Here is a 16,853-nt window from a genome sequence, read left to right as displayed (position 1 = left end):
TTACAAATATTTATAATAATTAAATATAATATATAATGAAATAAAAGTATTTGAGAAATTCAATCAATCTTTCATCTTGTTAAATTCTGATTTAAAAAATATATTTTCACAGAGTATTATATTATTATATTCATTTTTCATCTAGTTGATATAGCATTGATGGCCTCAGTGGTCAAATGGTTAATGCAGCCACCCGGTAGCACCTTGGCATGGGAAACCAAGGCGTGGGGGTTCGAAACCCGCAGGGGATACATTAAATCCGGAACTCAAGCACCTCAGGTTTCTAATAAATACAGAGGTGTACAAATCGCTCCAATAAATCGCTCTATGTTCCTGGGCTGAGAAGTTATTATCGCATGTATCTAATTGTCACTCCTTTGTATTTTTCTATGTTCTTGTTATCTTGGCGTGGTCTCAACACCTGTCTTTCCTCCTGTATAACCAACACTTGACCTGTATTTAACATCACGCAAGGACTCATCATAAGCTCCGCTTGCATATGAGTATAAATGGAAGAATAATAATATAATAATGATACAGCATTGATGGAATCGCAATCTGATTCTGGCCTTAAAGTTTTATTTGTTCCCTCAATCTTGGCACTTGCTTTCGTGAGCATTGGGCCCGCCACATTCTGTCACACTCCAACTTCATTCGGGCTCAACCATGACACCTTTTCACAATCTGCGCAATATAAATGATAGTAAACGTCCCCTCTGCACTCCACAACGTCACCGCCATCCGGGCGCAACAGTGGAACCGCATACCACCACGGGGACAAAAACAGCCCCCCCAACGATGACATTTTCCGAATCCTCCATGCCAGGCACCTTCTTCCTGGACTCCCCTATCCCCCCCAAACTCGATCTCGCCAGTGCCACATCGCGGTTCTACCACTCCCCCCACACACACCCCGCAGCTTCTTCTCTCTGCCATTCGGTTGGGCCGGAGCACCAGGGAAGTCGCAAACGTGCAAGATATGGGTATGGCGGAGTGATGAGAGGGGATGGCAGCCCCAGCCTGGAGGACGGCTCTGTTACTTTTGCGACTACTACGGCTGCGACTATGAGTTCGTGGGGAGAGCGGTCAACGCTATCGACGATGACGATAATGGCGCCCTTGTCTCGTATCGCAACTCCCATACCGCTGGTTAATTAATACATACGGATTGTCGTTTTGCGGGTGCTGCTGACTTCTCGCCGTTTACGCCGGGGTCTGAGAAACAATGCTACGAGGGAAATGGGCCTGAGGTGGACTATCGACCTAACCGCTATCGGGAACTGATGCATACGCCGATGGATAGCCCTTCAATAGGGTCCTTGTCACCTGTTGTTGGTGGTGGTAGAGATGGAACTGTGAATTCTCGGAAAAGAGGGAGGCGGGAGTCGCTATTATCGGAGAGTCCTGATTCTGATAATAATAAGAATAATGCTACTGGGGGAGGCTGGGGCTCGACTGTCGTGAAGATTGTGGGGGGTGTTGCTGGGAAAGTATGGGACTTCTGTTGGTCAGGTCCTTTCAGCGGGTTTTACGCAGGGGGAGGTAAGGGGTATCACATGGGATCAGAACCTCAGCAACCGCCCGCACCATCATTACCACCATCACAGGTAGTAGAAGAACCAAATGCGTGGCAGAATGTCTGTGAGAAGGATGATGTCTTTTCCTCATCTGGTGGAAGAAAAGATGGCGGGATTGCTACGGTTCCGGGACATTTCCCCGTCGATTCCTTTCATAAAAATCCCCGTGTCCTCCACAACGACCATGATGAACTTCAGGGGAACTGGATCCTGGTTCGGAACGCCAAAAAATCCAAAGATGTGCAGGAAGATGATATGAGCCCGTCCTCAACACATCACTCTTCAGCGCACAAGATAGCTCGGAAGACTAATTCAGTTACGCCACGAAGAGTCGCAGTCGGTAGACTTGCCAGAAAACAACCCTTTCTAACTCCCGCACGACCCTCCTCTCCGTCCTCATCCTCAAATCACCATCCTCATTATCATCAGCTCAGTTCTAGCCACGGCAAAACATCTTACGAACCTGCCAAATCAAGCAGTCCAACCAAATATGGCAGTTCACCGGCTTCCATTGAAGCGCAGCGACTTGCTGCGAGGGCGAAACGGCGCGAACGGGAGGAGGATGCTAGTATTCGCCGGTTGAATCAACAGCTTAAGGCGATGATCAAAGAAGGGAAGGAGGCGCTTGGGACGAATATTGAAATTGAGGATGATGGGATGGATATGGAGGATTGGGATTGAGTTATTTGAATTCCCCCCCTCCCCCTTTTTTTTTTTCTTTCTTTCCCCTCTGTTTTTCTCTTGTTCTCTTTTCGCTGCTCTGTGTTTATTGTTTGCAATGATGATGAGACTGATGCCACCACCACACTACGATATGACAACTTATGCCATACCCACTTCTCGGGGTTTTAATGCTTTCATTCGTTGTCTGTTACACAAAAACGTTTTTTTGTATACCCGCTTCCATTCTCCTGTATTCTCATTGAGACAACCCCTCAAGGGTATTTATTTATGACTTGATGAACCAGCCGTACTAGTGATCAACAATACCAATTTGATTTTACCAGCTAGATTAAAGCACAAACATCCTGTAGCCAAACTGTGGTAAGTTGCGGCTGGAATCCGGGGTAACTGTGCACCCGACTCCACACCCGCGCTTATCCTCCCCACAAACGGTTGCACTAAACCAAATGCAGACTGCCAATCCCAAACCTAACTTTCCGTGAAGTTTGACGAACCTCACGCCTCCCAGGTTCCATCCGAAGGTGTGCGGAAAGAGAGCACACTGAGGGAAACAGAGCACACAGACACACTCTAGAGAAATAATGCGGGCAATCCTAGCGGCGCAAGACGACCACCGCCCCTAGTCAAGGTTTTAGAAAAGATGCATCCATTACCACCGCCACCAGCAGTATCCACGAGTACTTCCTATCCGCCTATGCTGCTATGCTCTCGTGCCTGTCGCTCGCAGAGGAAGACTACGATAACTACGTAATATCATTGTTGTTTGTTGTCGCTATATGTGGAAGACACACACAGCATGGCGGAGGAATCAGCTCATGCCAGTGCCAATGCCAATGGCGAAGTTGATGAGCGCGATCACAATCATTCGCTGGGTCGACAGCAAGCCGTGGACCTGCCAGCGCTGACTTCTACGGGGAGGGCGATTCAGGCTTGCGATCGGTGTCGGTTTAAGAAGGTGGGTTTTGTTAGGTTTGGATTGGATGGGGGTTTGATCTTGAAAGTGGATGAACTTGGGATGCAACGCAGTTGGATGGAATGCATTGGGCGCGGCAGAAAACACTATCGCTGACACGTGAAATGTTCGTTCATTTGGCTTTTTAGGTTCGATGCGATGGCACGGTTCCGACTGTATGTATAACTATCTACTTCATTCATTCCTATTCAATGGCCCTCTTTCGTGCATTCATTTACGCCCCGCCCTTGTGATACAGTGTGGGAGGTGCAAAACGGCGGGCCTCGAGTGCCTCACTACGGTCAAACTCAATCGCAAGTCCTACCCAAGAAGGTATGTACGCGCGGAGACCATGACATCAATTACAGCGGGGAACGGAACTGGGGCTAAATGGTGATGACGATTGGCACCTTAGCTATACCGAATCCATTGAAGAACGTCTGCGGCAGTTGGAAGCGGAGGTCCATAAGCTACGCGTGGGCAATGACAATAAAGATAAACGCATTAAGGAATTGGAAGCTTCTGGTGCAGCTTCTACTCCCTGGCAATCGACAACAGCCAATCGCCCTGAGAGTGTACCAAAGCTTGGCCCAAGACCAGCAACAGACGAGCCTCTTTCTCGGGAAGTCGGGCGCATGAACCTTGATCGAAGAGGGATAGGTCGTTTTATGGGATCTTCATCTGGGGTATTCTTTATAGGAACCGCTGAGCAATGTTTTGCCAACATCCCCAACCACGCTGCGAAGAAAATTGGGGATTCCTTGCTTAGGGTCGATGTGGATGATCAGTCGACCGAGTATCCCGTTCTTCATGCTGTTGACTCTGCGGCGACTTTGGCTCCGCTACCTCCCCGTGAAACTGCTGAGCGGTACATTGATGTCTGGTTCGATGCTTGGAGACACATTTTCCCCATTCTGCATCGCCCATCTTTCACGAATTCCATAAATCATCTCTATGACAGCCCTATCTCTGAATGTGAACGCTCTGTTCGAGGGATTTTCTATCTAATACTAGCCCTTGGTTGTCGTCATCTTTTCCTCACGGGTGATGCTGGTGGTGGAAAGCCCACTGTCAGGAGCAATCAGGAGGATATGGAGTATTACAGCCATTCATCTAAATACCATAATGATATTCTAGCACTGAATGATCTTACCACCTTGCAGTATCAGGAACTGCAGACTTTGTGGTTTTTATACACTGGAAAGCGCAGTTTGGCGTTTCAAATGACTGGGAGTATGACTCGCCTAGCGCTTGAGCTGGGTCTGCACCGACATACAAGGCGATTTCAGTTTGGTCCATTGGAGACGGAATTAAGGAAGAGGGCCTTCTGGGTGTGCTATATGCTTGACAAGTGAGTTAGGCTTCTCTTTATCTATTTCTAGTGGTGGTCATTGAACATATCTAATTTGAAACAAAATATGTATAGCTTTGTCTCCGCTATTCATGGACTGCCAAAGTCCTTTCGCGATCAAGATATCGATGTCGAACTACCTTCGGATGTTGACGACGATTTCGTCAACACAAGTGGCTACTTGCTTTCCCTACCAGGCGAGCCTACTGGGATGCTAACGTTCGTCTCGCTGATCAAAGTTGTTCGCATTCTTTCCAATACTCTCGAAATCCTGTACACTACAACCGATAGGAGACAAACGGTCACCAAAATCAAGATGATCGATAGATTGCTTGACCAGTGGATCCATACCCTTCCAGATCACCTTCAGCTAGGCCCAGACGCTTTTACACAACCACCACTGTCGGCAGATGGAGTTCTTACGCTTATCGAGCCATCAATTGCCTTCTTACATATATCCTACCTGTACACTCGACTTTCCGCGCACCGTGTTGCACTCTCTTTCTTTCCATCGCAACCACAGTATCGCACCTCGCTCATGATATGCATGGACGTCGCTAAAGAACTGACATTTTTGAATTCTCGTTCCCGGCGATGTTTACTCGTGTTCGATGTCAATCCCGGTTCACATGTTTATACTTTGTGGACATGCGGGTTGCTCTCTCTATTCGGCATACATGGATTTCAAAACGGGAATCAGAAGTTTGAACTATCCACGAAATCCAGTGATGACGCAAAAGCATCGCTGTCAGCGTGCGTCGATCTTCTCGATGCACTTGTGGCAGCTGGTCGAGATGGGGAGAAAGTTCGGTCCGATAATTTACGATATATATCAGCGGCGTTTTCGGATTGTCAAATCTCAGAGTCCAATACAATGAAAACCGACCAGCGCGAAACATGGCACCAACCACCTCCACCTGTTTTACAACAGCAGCTTCAGCAGCAATCAGTGGATATCACACATACACCGTCGTCCTCAAACCAATCACCCCCCGTTCCCACTCCTCCTGCGCATTTCCCCCAGTTCCCACAACATTCAATATACGGACATCCGTCCCCAAACAACTTACCTACCCCAGATACCCAAATGCAAAACTCTTCACAACCGCACCCACAACCACCACCCCCACATCCACAAACAGACATGCAATCCCCCGGCCTATCCCGCCTAGCCATGTCCGCCACCTCCCCGTCCTTTATAAACACCTTCAACATCGACTTTTCCAGCCCTTTCTCCCACCCTTACGACCGCATCTCCGATGCCTTCCCCCCATCCGCTGCTCCCGACAACGGCACCAACAACAACCAGCAAATCGCTTCTGGCTTAACACCCCCGGCACATCATCAACATCAGCCACACACACAACATCCCCAGCATCCGCACCAGCACCAGCACCCACACCCTCACCCTCATCAGCGCCAGCACTCGATGCGGCAGGTCTGGGATGACCCTGTCTTCAACTTGCCATCGATTATGCATGTGTCTGAGGCGGGGGATGGTGGGGATGGTGGTAATAATAGTGCTTCGTTTCCTATGCTGGATATTTCAAGTGCGGAGCCAGTTGGACTTGGGGATGGTGGTGGAGATGCGGGTGGGAGTGGGGCTAGGAACGGGGCGAGGAAGAGGGCTAGAGTTGGGTCGTCCGGTTGAGTTCTTTTCGTTCTCCTTTTGTTATGTTTTTTTTGGTTTGATTTTGGGATTTGGTATTTTTGAGGGCGCTGGATGCTGGAAGCTGGATTGTACTTGGAGTTTTAGCTAATTGAGAATTATCTCCAATCTTTGTACATTTTTTGAGCTCTTGGCATTTTTTCCGTTTCCTTCCTTGTTTGCTTTAGCGATGTTGTTGGAGGATATATACATCTAGATATACATGTTTTGGGTTCCAAATCTCCTTATTTATTTACTGCTTATTATAGACCGCCCTTTTTAACCTTATTAAGCGTTTGCATTTCTTACTTTTTTGCCAAATTTTGAGGTTTTCTTTTTCTTTTTCTTTTTCTTTTCTTTTCTTTTCTTTTTTTTTTTTAAAAAAAAAAAAAAAAAAAAAAAAAAAAATTAACACTGGACTCTCTATCGATTTGAAAGTCTAGGGAATTCCTCACCTCTTAACTCCTCGCCCCTAGCTGGCCTTGCGGCGACCTAGGGAAGGATGGGCAACAATACTTATTTTATTCTGTGGCACGAAACAAAAGGAGGAGGGGAAACCGTTACGATGACACTTCTGGCGTATGTACGACGACATGATGCTTTGATATCTATCTATCTATCTATCTATCTATCTATCTACCTATCTATCTATCGGTCTATACCCCTATGTATGTGTACACACCGGGAATTTTGAAATTCTTTGTCAGAGGGCATAGCCTAACTTTCCCTACCACCACGTACCAAATGTGAAGCGATATGAGCAAGAAATCAATCGCTTAAGGTGGGGCGAGCTTGCGGAGGATTTTGGCTTCCAAGCTTCCAATGGATATACCGAATAGTACCGGGTAGGGACCTAAAAGCATTCTGGCTGAGCCAACAACTATGGTTTCCTAGCAGGTCATGGCGCTGATGAATGTATATGGACATGCCCTGGTAGTGTTGCGGTTGGGATGCGTGCACCGAGCAGACCCGCACGCGGAGGTGTAACGATTGTGGTTCAACCGCTCAACTTTTAAACCTCTTGAATGGTTTTATCACGGAAAAGATGTAGACCAGCAGATACACGATGAAGTAATTAGCGATCATGAAACCGATGAAGATGCCTAGGTATGGCCAGCCCTTGGATGCCGAGATGTTATTTTCGGCCAGGTACTGAATCATTAATTATTAAGGTTAGCTCCATGGCGTTTGTGGGATGAAAGTACTTAAAGAGAGGGCCAAAAAAAAAAAAAGGGTGGGGGGAAAGTAGCTATTAACCTCATCACCATATTTATAGGAACAATACTGGCAATCTCCCTTCCCATCAGGATTAGCCAGGTATCCCAGAGCAGTAGATATCCATTCGCCAGCATACTGTCCGCAAGTTTGGTTTGAGGGAGCGTGGAAAGTAATCAATTCGCTTGCGTCGCAGGTAACCTCGGCACCCTTCATGATCATAGAAAGAATACCTCCAATCCAGTAGGTAAATGGCGTCAAGTAATACATGGTGTAGGCCCAGAAAACCGGCATCTCGTCTTGAGGCTGCAGTACACCATTGAACAACTCGCACATGACAAGGAAAAAGGGCATAAGGTTGGCAGCCATGACAGCGTCGGTACTGGAGAAGTTGTTAGTATGGCTTCTTCCCCTTGCATGATTTTATTACAAACGGTTTGATATTAGTTGGGAACACGAACCTCATTGCAGCAATCCATTGGCCCCAAGACGTTGAGAAAAGATGGAAAAAGATAACCATGAGATATGTATATCCGGCAGAAGCACCAAGAGGGAGTCCCACGGAGTAATAGAAGATGAGGTAAAAAATAGTTCCTCCGACAAATGAATACGGTATCTCAGATAAGATTTGAGCGGTAGTGAAACTAAACCATCCGTATATCCTGCTAGGATATTCGCGTTCTTCCCACATATCGCGACTTTCGATGAACTTCATCGAGGTTCCGTTGACAAACTCGGGGACAAGCATGAGGATCAAGAAACAGGAGAAAGCTCGCGATTGCATGTCTGTCTCGCTGTTTCCGATTTGGAGGTAGGTGAGACCGTTGAGTAAAGCGTGGATGGTAGACGCATAAAGCTTTGAATAGGTGTATTCAGGAGACCGCCAGTAATGTCGACTCGTACGCTTGGTGAGCTGGACAGTTTGATCCCATGTCGAGGCGGCGAATTCCTTCTTGTCGCTTATTTGGCCGAAACCATCCCCTTCATTTTTGTAGCTGCAAATGGCGTCGACTTCCTCCTGGACTTCGGACGCCTCAGGAGACGCTTTCCATACCTCGTTCCAGTCTATATCTTTCCCCTTCGCTTTACATACTCCGACGCCAACTTCGATTAATAGATCAGCAACATTCTTTCCGTCTTCAATAGCAATACCGTAACGCTCAAAATAATCGCAAATAGCTTTCCCAGCAGGTCCAACCTCACCGAAGTAATAGACATTGCCTCCGGGGTTGAGCGCAAGAACTCGATCAAACTATAGTTTTGTTTAGCCAAAGCACAAGGACGGTAGGGTAGGGGATAGTGGGAGAGAACGTACGACTTCAATCTGCTGATGACTTGCTTGGTGGATAGTGCAAACAATAGCAAGGCCTGCATCTGCGAGCTTCCTCAACAATACAACGATGCTAAAAGCACCTTCACTATCGAGACCCTGTTGTTTGCAAGTGTTATTTGCGGCGTTTCAAATGATAGAAGGGCAAGGGGAACTACTTACGCTAGTAGGTTCATCTAGAAACAGAAGATGGTTTGGTTTGGCGCAAAGCTCAACACCAATAGTTGTCCTTCTCTTCTGCTCTATGGGAAGCGAGCCTATCACAGCATCTTGCAGCTCTACTAGTTCCAGAGTCTGCAATACCGTGTCTACATAAGCAAGCTTTTCCTTGCGTGGTATTTCGGCTCCCTGACGCAGCAAAGCAGAAAATTCGAACGCTTCTCGGATGGTACTTGTCTTGTCCTGGATATCCATCTGCTGACAATACCCAATTTTTCGACGAAAGCTGACATCTGGGGTGTGGCCATTTATCATTATATCGCCAGTCACCGTACCGGCGTTTTGACGCTGAGTCAGGGTGGTTAACACTATTTCGGGGAGACCATGTTAGCTGCCTAAAACCAAATGCCTGGAGTGTGTGTGTTGCTTACATGTTGATTTACCAGCACCAGACGAGCCAACTAGTGCAGTTAGCGACCCAGGTCTGCAGTATCCAGAGGCGTTATTCAACAGAACCTTCTCCGAGTCGCCTTGTCGGACTGTATACTTCAAATTTCGCCATGCGAATGCTGATTGCGTCTTTGCAATTTGATCGGAAGTGCTAGTAGTGCCCAAGTTTGTCGTCGCTGGAGGTACTTTGTGGTCAACATCGAATGCCTTGTTTTCCTCATCGTGACCTACCGCGCCGCGTTGACTATTTCTCTTCCTGTTATATGTAACAGCACCAGCAGAACCGTCATCCCACTCAACAGTCTCGCAAAGCCAGGCGTTTAGAGCGGTAAAAGCGACGGTAAACAGAATCAAAATGCCAAAGTTCCTCCACACATTATGATAATAGAAACCATATTTGCTGGCTAGGAATGTGTCACCACTAATTGTTAGCTGTCCCGGTATATTCCCTGGGCCCGCGCAAGTTTGGTATAACGTATCTGTGTAATCAGGACCTGAAGGGATAATCGTTCCAGGCTCGCATTTAAGTTCTAGATTATGAAACTCATTGGCCATGCATGCTTCGAATGCAAAAAGGGCGGGCGTGGTATACTATGAAGATAGTTAGCAGGAAATGAGTTGGAGCACATATTTGTTTTACTTACCGCGATCCATCCAACCCAAGGCACTTGAGAAATAAGTCGGTTTAGAGGGAGCAGATAGCCGCTGTAGGTAATGGCAATCAAGAATCCCACGCTACAGTATCGCAGAGCAACTTCGAAACTGGAGAAAGAGGCAAATAACCGGAATTGTGAAGTGTAACAGATAGTATGGAGGTATGAGATGAGGAAGAATATGAAGAAAGCACTAGCCTACACACACATCATTGGTTAGCAACACACAACGATGCCATTGAGAGTTAGGAGTTTCTTGGTAGAAAAGTGACTCGCCTCCATTTTCAAACCAGCAATAAAATAGACGACTATAGAAAATACAACCGTCATAATGAAGACTGTGACGAAGTCGAACAAAGTACGGGCAAACGCAACCGCGCTTGGCCTCACAAAAGCGAACCTTTTCTGACGGCTAATGATATCGCGACCTCGGATTGAGTCCTCAAGTTCAGCTAGTTGAATCCATGGCAGGGTGAGAATAGCATAAAAGATGAAGCCTCCCCGGGAAAAAGCACCCTGAATATTTGCTGGAAGGTCGTAGAATAGTGACGAGATCAAAAGTCCTAGCACAATTGAGCTGGCCAGTTTCATGTACAGATGTGCAGGATATCCCTTAAGGAGCCACCACTGTCGTTTCGTACACACCACAACTTGTTTTACCAGCGATGTGTTGTAAACTGACTTGGCGGAAACAAAACGGGATTTCTTTTGTTTGGCAAAGGCTGTAAAGCTTTCCCTGCAATCGGATCCGCAGGTTTGTTGAATTCGAGTAAGGTCGGTTTCGTAATTTTGGATATCCTGCTGAACGGCTTTGAAATATTCGCTTTCCTTGAACGCCTTTTCTAGCTCAATTGCCCCTTTCGGAGCTCGCTTCTCGTACCCGTCCCGGAAAGATCGCGTTTCGGCCGATGTTATGCCAGTCAGGAAATCCGTGATGGTTTGTCTGGGATGGCACTTATAGCCCAAGTCCTCGAAGTAAGATTTCGCTTTGTTCGCAGGGCCCTGGTATAGCATCCGGCCTTGGTCGATAATCATAACTTTGTCCGCAAAGTTGTAAACGGCGTCGGATGCCTGGTAAAGCGTCACAATGGTCGCCTTACCACAAGTGTCCGTCATGATTCGAAGGCTTCGAGCGTAATCGACTGCAGCGGCAGCATCCAAGCCACGAGTAGAATTGTCCCACGCAGCTACTGCCGAATCGGTGGCCAAAGATTCGATAATTGACAGGCGTTTCCGTTCGCCGCCGGAAATACCACGAATATACTCATTTCCAACAAGTGTCCCCATAACGTGAGATATACCAAAAACTCGACCATACAACTCCAGCATCTCCGAGATCCTATGCCTTAATCGTTTTGGAGTCTTACTCTCCAAGGCAAATTCCAACGTCTGGCGCACAGTTAATGTGGGAAAGTGAATATCCTCTTCCGGGATATAGGCGACTTCGCCCCTGAAATGTTTCGAAATATCCTCTGGTTTGAGCCCGGAATAGTCAAGCGATCCAGTCACGCCTAAGAACGAGGAGTGATGATTTGCTATGGTTCGCAAAAACGTCGAACACCCGGCACCCGGACGTCCCAGTACCCTTGAACGGGGGGAAAATGTCAATGCTTGGTTCTAGTCAAGGTTCAGAAGAGGAGGGAAATACACACAACATAATTTCTCCACTGCGCACCACCCCGGAAAAATCGTTGATCAGAGGTCTTCCATCTTGTAGCTTTGGAGGAGCAATCCACCGTTTGATTGTCCACTCATAGACGTCTTGAAAGGTGCATGTCCTCCAAATTGCGTGTGCTAACGTCTTCACCTGCGCATGCTCGTTCCGCACCCCCCAAGTCGACACGTTCTTGAAACACACTCCGAGCCGACCAATCGGCTCGCTGCCCACAGATTTCACACTGCGTTCTCTAAAGTATCTGTCAAGGGATGAATGGGGTTCAGGATATTCAGTGTGTTCCGTTTCAGAGAACTCAGTTAACGTCCGGTGTAAATCAGCCAAAGTTTGCTCATCCTGCTGGGTTGGATGCACTTGGGGTTGCGAATCATTTCGGTGCTCGGTGGCATAGCGAACACGTTCGCCATGAGTTGGAACACGAGACAGTACCGGCACTGTCAGCGGCATGACTGTAGAGCTGAGGACCAGACTGTGTACTCGTCATGAAATATATACCAGTGCGACTGAGAGATGGTTGAAACCTCCATTTTGCTTGAGGTACCGAAAACGGTCTTATATATGACATTGCAAAGAATACGCCGAAGAGGGGGACAAGAATAAAAATTACAAACCAAAGCCACCCGACTCCAAACTCTTGAGTGGGCCAAACCTAACTTCATCGAATTGGTTTTTACCGAGAAAGGAAGCCAAGCGGAGGACTTGCGACCAAGGTTTTTGATGCCAAGCCCGGGCCTTTTCTGATAGATTGCCGAGAACATTTCCACGCCGAGAAACTAAAACCTTCGACAGCGACGTGACGTGAGGCTAAACCCACGGAGGCAGCCAAGACACAGCCCTAATTCTGACCAGCTACTACCGTGGGCCAGATTGCAGTGGCGAGATAACTAACTTCTAATTAGCCGATTCATCATAACTTGATCTGATCTCCTCGTGGACGGGTTTGGATTTATTTCTCCCAACTCCTTCCATTTCGATATTAAGCTGGTAAATGTTAGTGACACATTAGTTTGATGGGTGGGAATGATGTCGATTGCAGAGGCGCTCTTGGGAGAAGGAGCATGCTTTCTCTGGGCACGACAGCTTGGACCCCCTCGCCGCCCCAGGATCCAGCTGTCAGCCAAGCCTTTTCGAGCAGTCCATGCTATACCTGTCGGCGCCGGCGTGTAACATGCGACCGGCTGATTCCAACTTGTCGAAAATGCGATAAGGCGCAGAAGGCATGTTTGGGGTATAAGAAACCACTGACTTGGGTGCATGGTGTTGCCAGCCGGGGAAAGATGATGGGATTGACATTTGACGATATCACGGCGAACAAGTCCTCGCAAGCTACCTCAGTGAATGGCATTGCTGGGCCAGAGGAGCACAATTCTGCAGAATCTTTCCCCTTTGGCAGTTGCTGTTTCGGTCCCGCCCACGATGCATCCGAGGTACTGCCGGGCAATCCGGGATCCTTTGAGTCATGGCCGCTGTCGTCAGTCAGAGGCGCCAATGGCCCGGAAGAATGCCAGAAAGCAGACATGGCATTGTCAGAATGGGATTCGAGTGATCAGCGCAGGAAAGACCAAATTGAATGCTATTCCCATATCCCGCTGACCCTGATAGATCCTATTTTTCAAGGCTTGGACAAAATATCGCGATACTATCTCACATATTGTGAGTCATCATCGTTGCGTTGGATTGGCGATTTTCGCAGACATGTTTTTGCTAACAAATCTAGAAGTTGATCGCAAGTTTTGTAAACTGATGGTACTTTTCGAAGTCCCTCACAAAAACCCCTATCGCCGTCTTATTCAGATGGTTAATGTTTCTTCGGGTGTGTGCGCTGCAATGGCTGCAATAGGCGCGTGCCACCACCTGCATGTTCTTCATTACTCGGACCAACATCCACTTGACAACCACTACTTGAAAAGTAAAGCGCGGTCGTTAGAGGATGGCGAACAGTTTGCACGCTCGCCCAATGCAAAAGTACGAGTTACTTATCAACATCTATTACTTCTGAAGCATCGAGCACTTAGTCAGCTAGAGCAAAATTTGTCGAATCCCGAAACCCGAGGGCAGGATACATCCATTGCTACTTCACTTCTCCTGATGGTTCTTGACATGGTGGAATCAGGCCGGGGGACGTGGAAACTGCATGTCGAAGGTGCTAAGAGGTTGCTCCAGAGTCGTTTCAGCCCACTTGGGGAGATAGACGAGGATGGGTCACCACGAGTGCCTTGTGCAGCGTATGATAGCTTTAATACGTTCCTAGCAGGAAGCTGTATGACGTGCGTATAAATTGCACACAGACCCTTTCTAGCATGCTATATTTTTTCTCGCCCTTGGTCAGTAAAGATAGTGTTTATACCTAACACGCTTTGTTTTTTAGCTTCGACATCATGGGATCCACACTTACTCCGTCTGGGAGTTGGTCTGAACCGGTATCGTCACAACTCATAACTTCACCGAATCTTTTATCTGACACGGAAAAAGAGGTTTGGCTTGGTTGTCCGGGTTCTTTGCTGCACATAATCCTCTACATTTCCTCCCTGCGACATGCGGGCAGCTCATCACAAACCCTCGGACCGAAAGTAAATCTCTCCACAATTTTGTCCCAGATTAATGCCTTTGACCCTGAACGTTGGACGCGAGAAGTCTATCATTCCATGTACGCAGGCACGGAGTATCCCTTTCCTGACCACCATTTCTCAAAAGAGTCATATTGGAGACCTCCTGAACCTGCGGAAAGCAATAGCCCACTGTCGGACTCAGACGCACTATTACACCTTGCTTCAGCGTATAAAATAACAATCACCCTTTACGCAATCCGGATCCTCCTGCACCCCTCACCTGAGGAATGCACCTTCTTTGCGGAACAGGTCACCACAGTCCTAACCCATATCTCACTCATCCCTCCGAGCTCTGAGCTGTTCAAGAGCATCCTGTGGCCGACGTTCATAGCGGGTGCAGAATGCCGCTGCCCAGAGCAGAGAGCATGGTTTCGCGATAAATTAGACCATATGTGGCGCCAGTGCTGGACTGTAAATATACGGGAGGCCATGCGCGTGTTGGATGCGATTTGGAGTCGCGAAGATCAACACGATGGGGACTGGGCGGAGTACTTCGATCGGTTTGGTGCTAACTGGTTATTTATTTGATTGATGAGGAGGTATGTTTTTCCAGCGATGTGATGAGGAATTGAAATTCTCCATTCGAGAGAAATGGCTGTGAAATATCTCAGAGTCAAATCCATGAGTGGGATAATGGGAGTTTGCGCGGAGCCTCATTCCTTAACAAAGAGACTAGTGAATACATACCATACCATACCCTCTTTAACAACATTGTTTCCATCGAAGTTCACATATTCCTACGAAGATTTTCATACTCTCAAGTGAGACATATGTCCCAGCACAAAAATTGGCTTGTTGATGCCGATTTGATTGATTGGATGTGACGATAAGCTGAATGGGCGTAGGAAAGGAAGTGGACAAGTTGTAGGTTATGGTATGGTAGTTATGGGATGGAGGAAGGTTGGGTTGTGCAGCTTAACCAAGGTCTCTCCCCTGCATGCGCTAGAAATCTATACGGAGCCTTGGCACCGGAAGAAGCTCAGTCAATTCCGACCCTTTACTAGGTAGGCCCCAATTCGGCCCCAAATGATAGGGGTGTCACCCTTGGCCGCTCAGCGGAATCTTAGGCATTGTGCCCCTAAACTGCCCCTAAATATTTTGGGGCTGGTAAATTTGTAACAGATATACCATTCCACTTATACCCCGACACCACATACTCTCCGTAACTACTATGTAAGTTAGTCAACCTACTTGTTTACAATTCTTGGGCCAAGAGTTCACCTTCGTAATGTAATAGATCGAAAATATTGAGCCTTCAGTCTCTCATACAGGCTGGTACTTTCAAAGACCAATCCTCTTCATACGTTTTCCGAAATTTCGAGAAGGGTAAAGGTATCTAAGGAAAAACCGAAATGGAACCCATCAAGACAAAGAGCGGCAAATGTTAAAAAAAAAGGCCCAAATGTTGAAAGGCCTCCCACACTGGGAAAATTACCTTCTAACGGTTCCTAAAAAAGGTCTCTATCGACAAACTCCTCCCTGTTCCAGATGATCTTGGTGACTTTAATAATAATAAGCTTGTCTGGTAACGTTATTATCAACTGTTCATCCAACATGACCGTGAAGATAATCTCGATTTTATACAGTACACCCGTAGCCAAGAGGACAAGAGCAAAATCCAAGACCGGCTTTTGATTGAAGGAAGAGTATTACTACTACCTACAGCATAATCCGCTGAGTTGATCAAAGTCTTTACCTACCTAGGGTAGACAACTATACTCCGTATATCATTCCCACATGCTATGGCCCATCTAGTTATCCACCGCGTGCAGTAGCGCTGTATAAACCATATTCCTTTTTTTCGAGATAGGGGGCCAAGCAGCGTGCTCCCCTTTTTTCTTTCCACCTCCTAGAACTAAGTGTTGTCACACCAACGCCATTACAACCCCCAAAACCCATATATTTAATCTTCCAATCAATAAAGAATGTTACATTCCACTTAAGAACAAAAATGGAATGGAAAATGAAAAAAAAAAATAATAATAATAAAAAATAAAATAATAATAATAATAATAATAAAGAAAAGAACGCCCCCCCAAAACAACACCCCTTCACTTCCCCCTCAATCAATACCCATAATAATTCACAATCTCCCCCCCAGCCGCCTCCTTCAACCTCCGATTCTCCCTCTTCAACAACGTCCGCATCCACCACGCACACACAATCGCCCCAAACGCAAACCCAGCCGAAACCCCAAACCCAATCGCAAACCTCGGCTTATCGTAATTCGGCCACACATATGCGCCGTAGATGTACCCAATCTGGCCCGCAACGTTGTGCATCGCAAGCACCACCGCCCGCTTCTCGCGTGTCTGCGACAGCGTCGACGACACCCAGCCGATTATCACCGAGTTGACCGAGTAGGCGCCGACGGGGAAGATGAAGCAGGCGATGTAGCGGCCGGCGGTGTTGAGCGTGGACGAGGCGATGATGAAGCCGACCATGGCCACGCCGAGGCCGCCGGTGATGTGCCAGGTGCGCTCGTGGTGGCGGCCGGAACTCCAGCCCGTGAAGATGGCGCCGGCGGCGGCGAAGATGAAGGCGGCAGGT

The 16,853-nt window shown here is 47.4% G+C and overlaps 5 protein-coding genes across 5 annotated transcripts in view; 3 read left to right on the top strand and 2 right to left on the bottom strand.

Moving 5' to 3' along the window:
* Positions 1-798: 798 nt before the first annotated feature.
* Positions 799-2,258, top strand: BDCG_06340 (uncharacterized protein; the record flags this gene model as incomplete). The annotated part of the gene is made up of 2 exons (XM_045422074.1): positions 799-1,069; positions 1,315-2,258. The coding sequence occupies 2 exons, from the start codon at positions 799-801 to the stop codon at positions 2,256-2,258; spliced, it is 1,215 nt and encodes a 404-aa protein (XP_045277797.1).
* A 489-nt stretch (positions 2,259-2,747) lies between these two features.
* BDCG_06339 (transcriptional activator protein) lies at positions 2,748-6,591 on the top strand. Its single transcript, XM_045422073.1, has 5 exons — positions 2,748-3,216; positions 3,363-3,389; positions 3,473-3,546; positions 3,629-4,564; positions 4,640-6,591. Exons 1-5 carry the CDS (start codon positions 3,058-3,060, stop codon positions 6,213-6,215), a joined length of 2,772 nt encoding a protein of 923 aa, XP_045277796.1. The 5' UTR covers positions 2,748-3,057; the 3' UTR covers positions 6,216-6,591.
* A 129-nt stretch (positions 6,592-6,720) lies between these two features.
* On the bottom strand, positions 6,721-15,201 carry BDCG_06338 (ATPase). The gene is made up of 11 exons (XM_045422072.1): positions 14,991-15,201; positions 14,090-14,898; positions 11,672-13,997; positions 10,296-11,604; positions 10,011-10,217; positions 9,348-9,957; positions 8,920-9,284; positions 8,743-8,856; positions 7,889-8,679; positions 7,470-7,809; positions 6,721-7,364 (listed from the first exon to the last, which is right to left on the bottom strand). Exons 3-11 carry the CDS (start codon positions 12,139-12,141, stop codon positions 7,218-7,220), a joined length of 4,353 nt encoding a protein of 1,450 aa, XP_045277795.1. The 5' UTR covers positions 12,142-13,997; positions 14,090-14,898; positions 14,991-15,201; the 3' UTR covers positions 6,721-7,217.
* BDCG_06337 (C6 finger domain-containing protein Acr-2) lies at positions 12,506-15,845 on the top strand. Its single transcript, XM_045422071.1, has 3 exons — positions 12,506-13,347; positions 13,415-13,961; positions 14,063-15,845. Exons 1-3 carry the CDS (start codon positions 12,705-12,707, stop codon positions 14,829-14,831), a joined length of 1,959 nt encoding a protein of 652 aa, XP_045277794.1. The 5' UTR covers positions 12,506-12,704; the 3' UTR covers positions 14,832-15,845.
* Positions 15,846-16,369: 524 nt separating this feature from the next.
* Positions 16,370-16,853, bottom strand: part of BDCG_06336 (uncharacterized protein) — a gene marked incomplete at both ends in the record, with an annotated part of 2,091 nt that continues 1,607 nt past the window's right edge. The window contains one exon of the mRNA XM_045422070.1: positions 16,370-16,802. Within this exon, the coding sequence (XP_045277793.1) occupies positions 16,370-16,802 (433 nt within the window). The remainder of the gene's footprint in view (positions 16,803-16,853) is intronic.

Source organism: Blastomyces dermatitidis, assembly GCF_000003525.1.
Source record: "Blastomyces dermatitidis ER-3 genomic scaffold supercont1.6, whole genome shotgun sequence".
Taxonomy (NCBI): domain Eukaryota; kingdom Fungi; phylum Ascomycota; class Eurotiomycetes; order Onygenales; family Ajellomycetaceae; genus Blastomyces; species Blastomyces dermatitidis.
Note: the sequence above shows the minus strand (reverse complement) of the source record. Positions and strands in the feature narration are given on the sequence as shown.

Coding starts and splice junctions, on each gene's coding strand:
- BDCG_06337 (XM_045422071.1), top strand. CDS start 12,705: ATGGGTGGGAATGATGTCGATTGCAGAGGCGCTCTTGGGAGAAGGAGC. Junction 13,348..13,414: donor GCGATACTATCTCACATATT/GTGAGTCATCAT, acceptor CAAATCTAGAAG/TTGATCGCAAGTTTTGTAAA. Junction 13,962..14,062: donor CTAGCAGGAAGCTGTATGAC/GTGCGTATAAAT, acceptor TTTGTTTTTTAG/CTTCGACATCATGGGATCCA.
- BDCG_06338 (XM_045422072.1), bottom strand. CDS start 12,141: ATGCCGCTGACAGTGCCGGTACTGTCTCGTGTTCCAACTCATGGCGAA. Junction 10,218..10,295: donor TTGCTGGTTTGAAAATGGAG/GCGAGTCACTTT, acceptor ATGTGTGTGTAG/GCTAGTGCTTTCTTCATATT. Junction 8,857..8,919: donor TTCTAGATGAACCTACTAGC/GTAAGTAGTTCC, acceptor TGCAAACAACAG/GGTCTCGATAGTGAAGGTGC.
- BDCG_06339 (XM_045422073.1), top strand. CDS start 3,058: ATGGCGGAGGAATCAGCTCATGCCAGTGCCAATGCCAATGGCGAAGTT. Junction 3,547..3,628: donor CGCAAGTCCTACCCAAGAAG/GTATGTACGCGC, acceptor TTGGCACCTTAG/CTATACCGAATCCATTGAAG. Junction 4,565..4,639: donor GTGTGCTATATGCTTGACAA/GTGAGTTAGGCT, acceptor AAATATGTATAG/CTTTGTCTCCGCTATTCATG.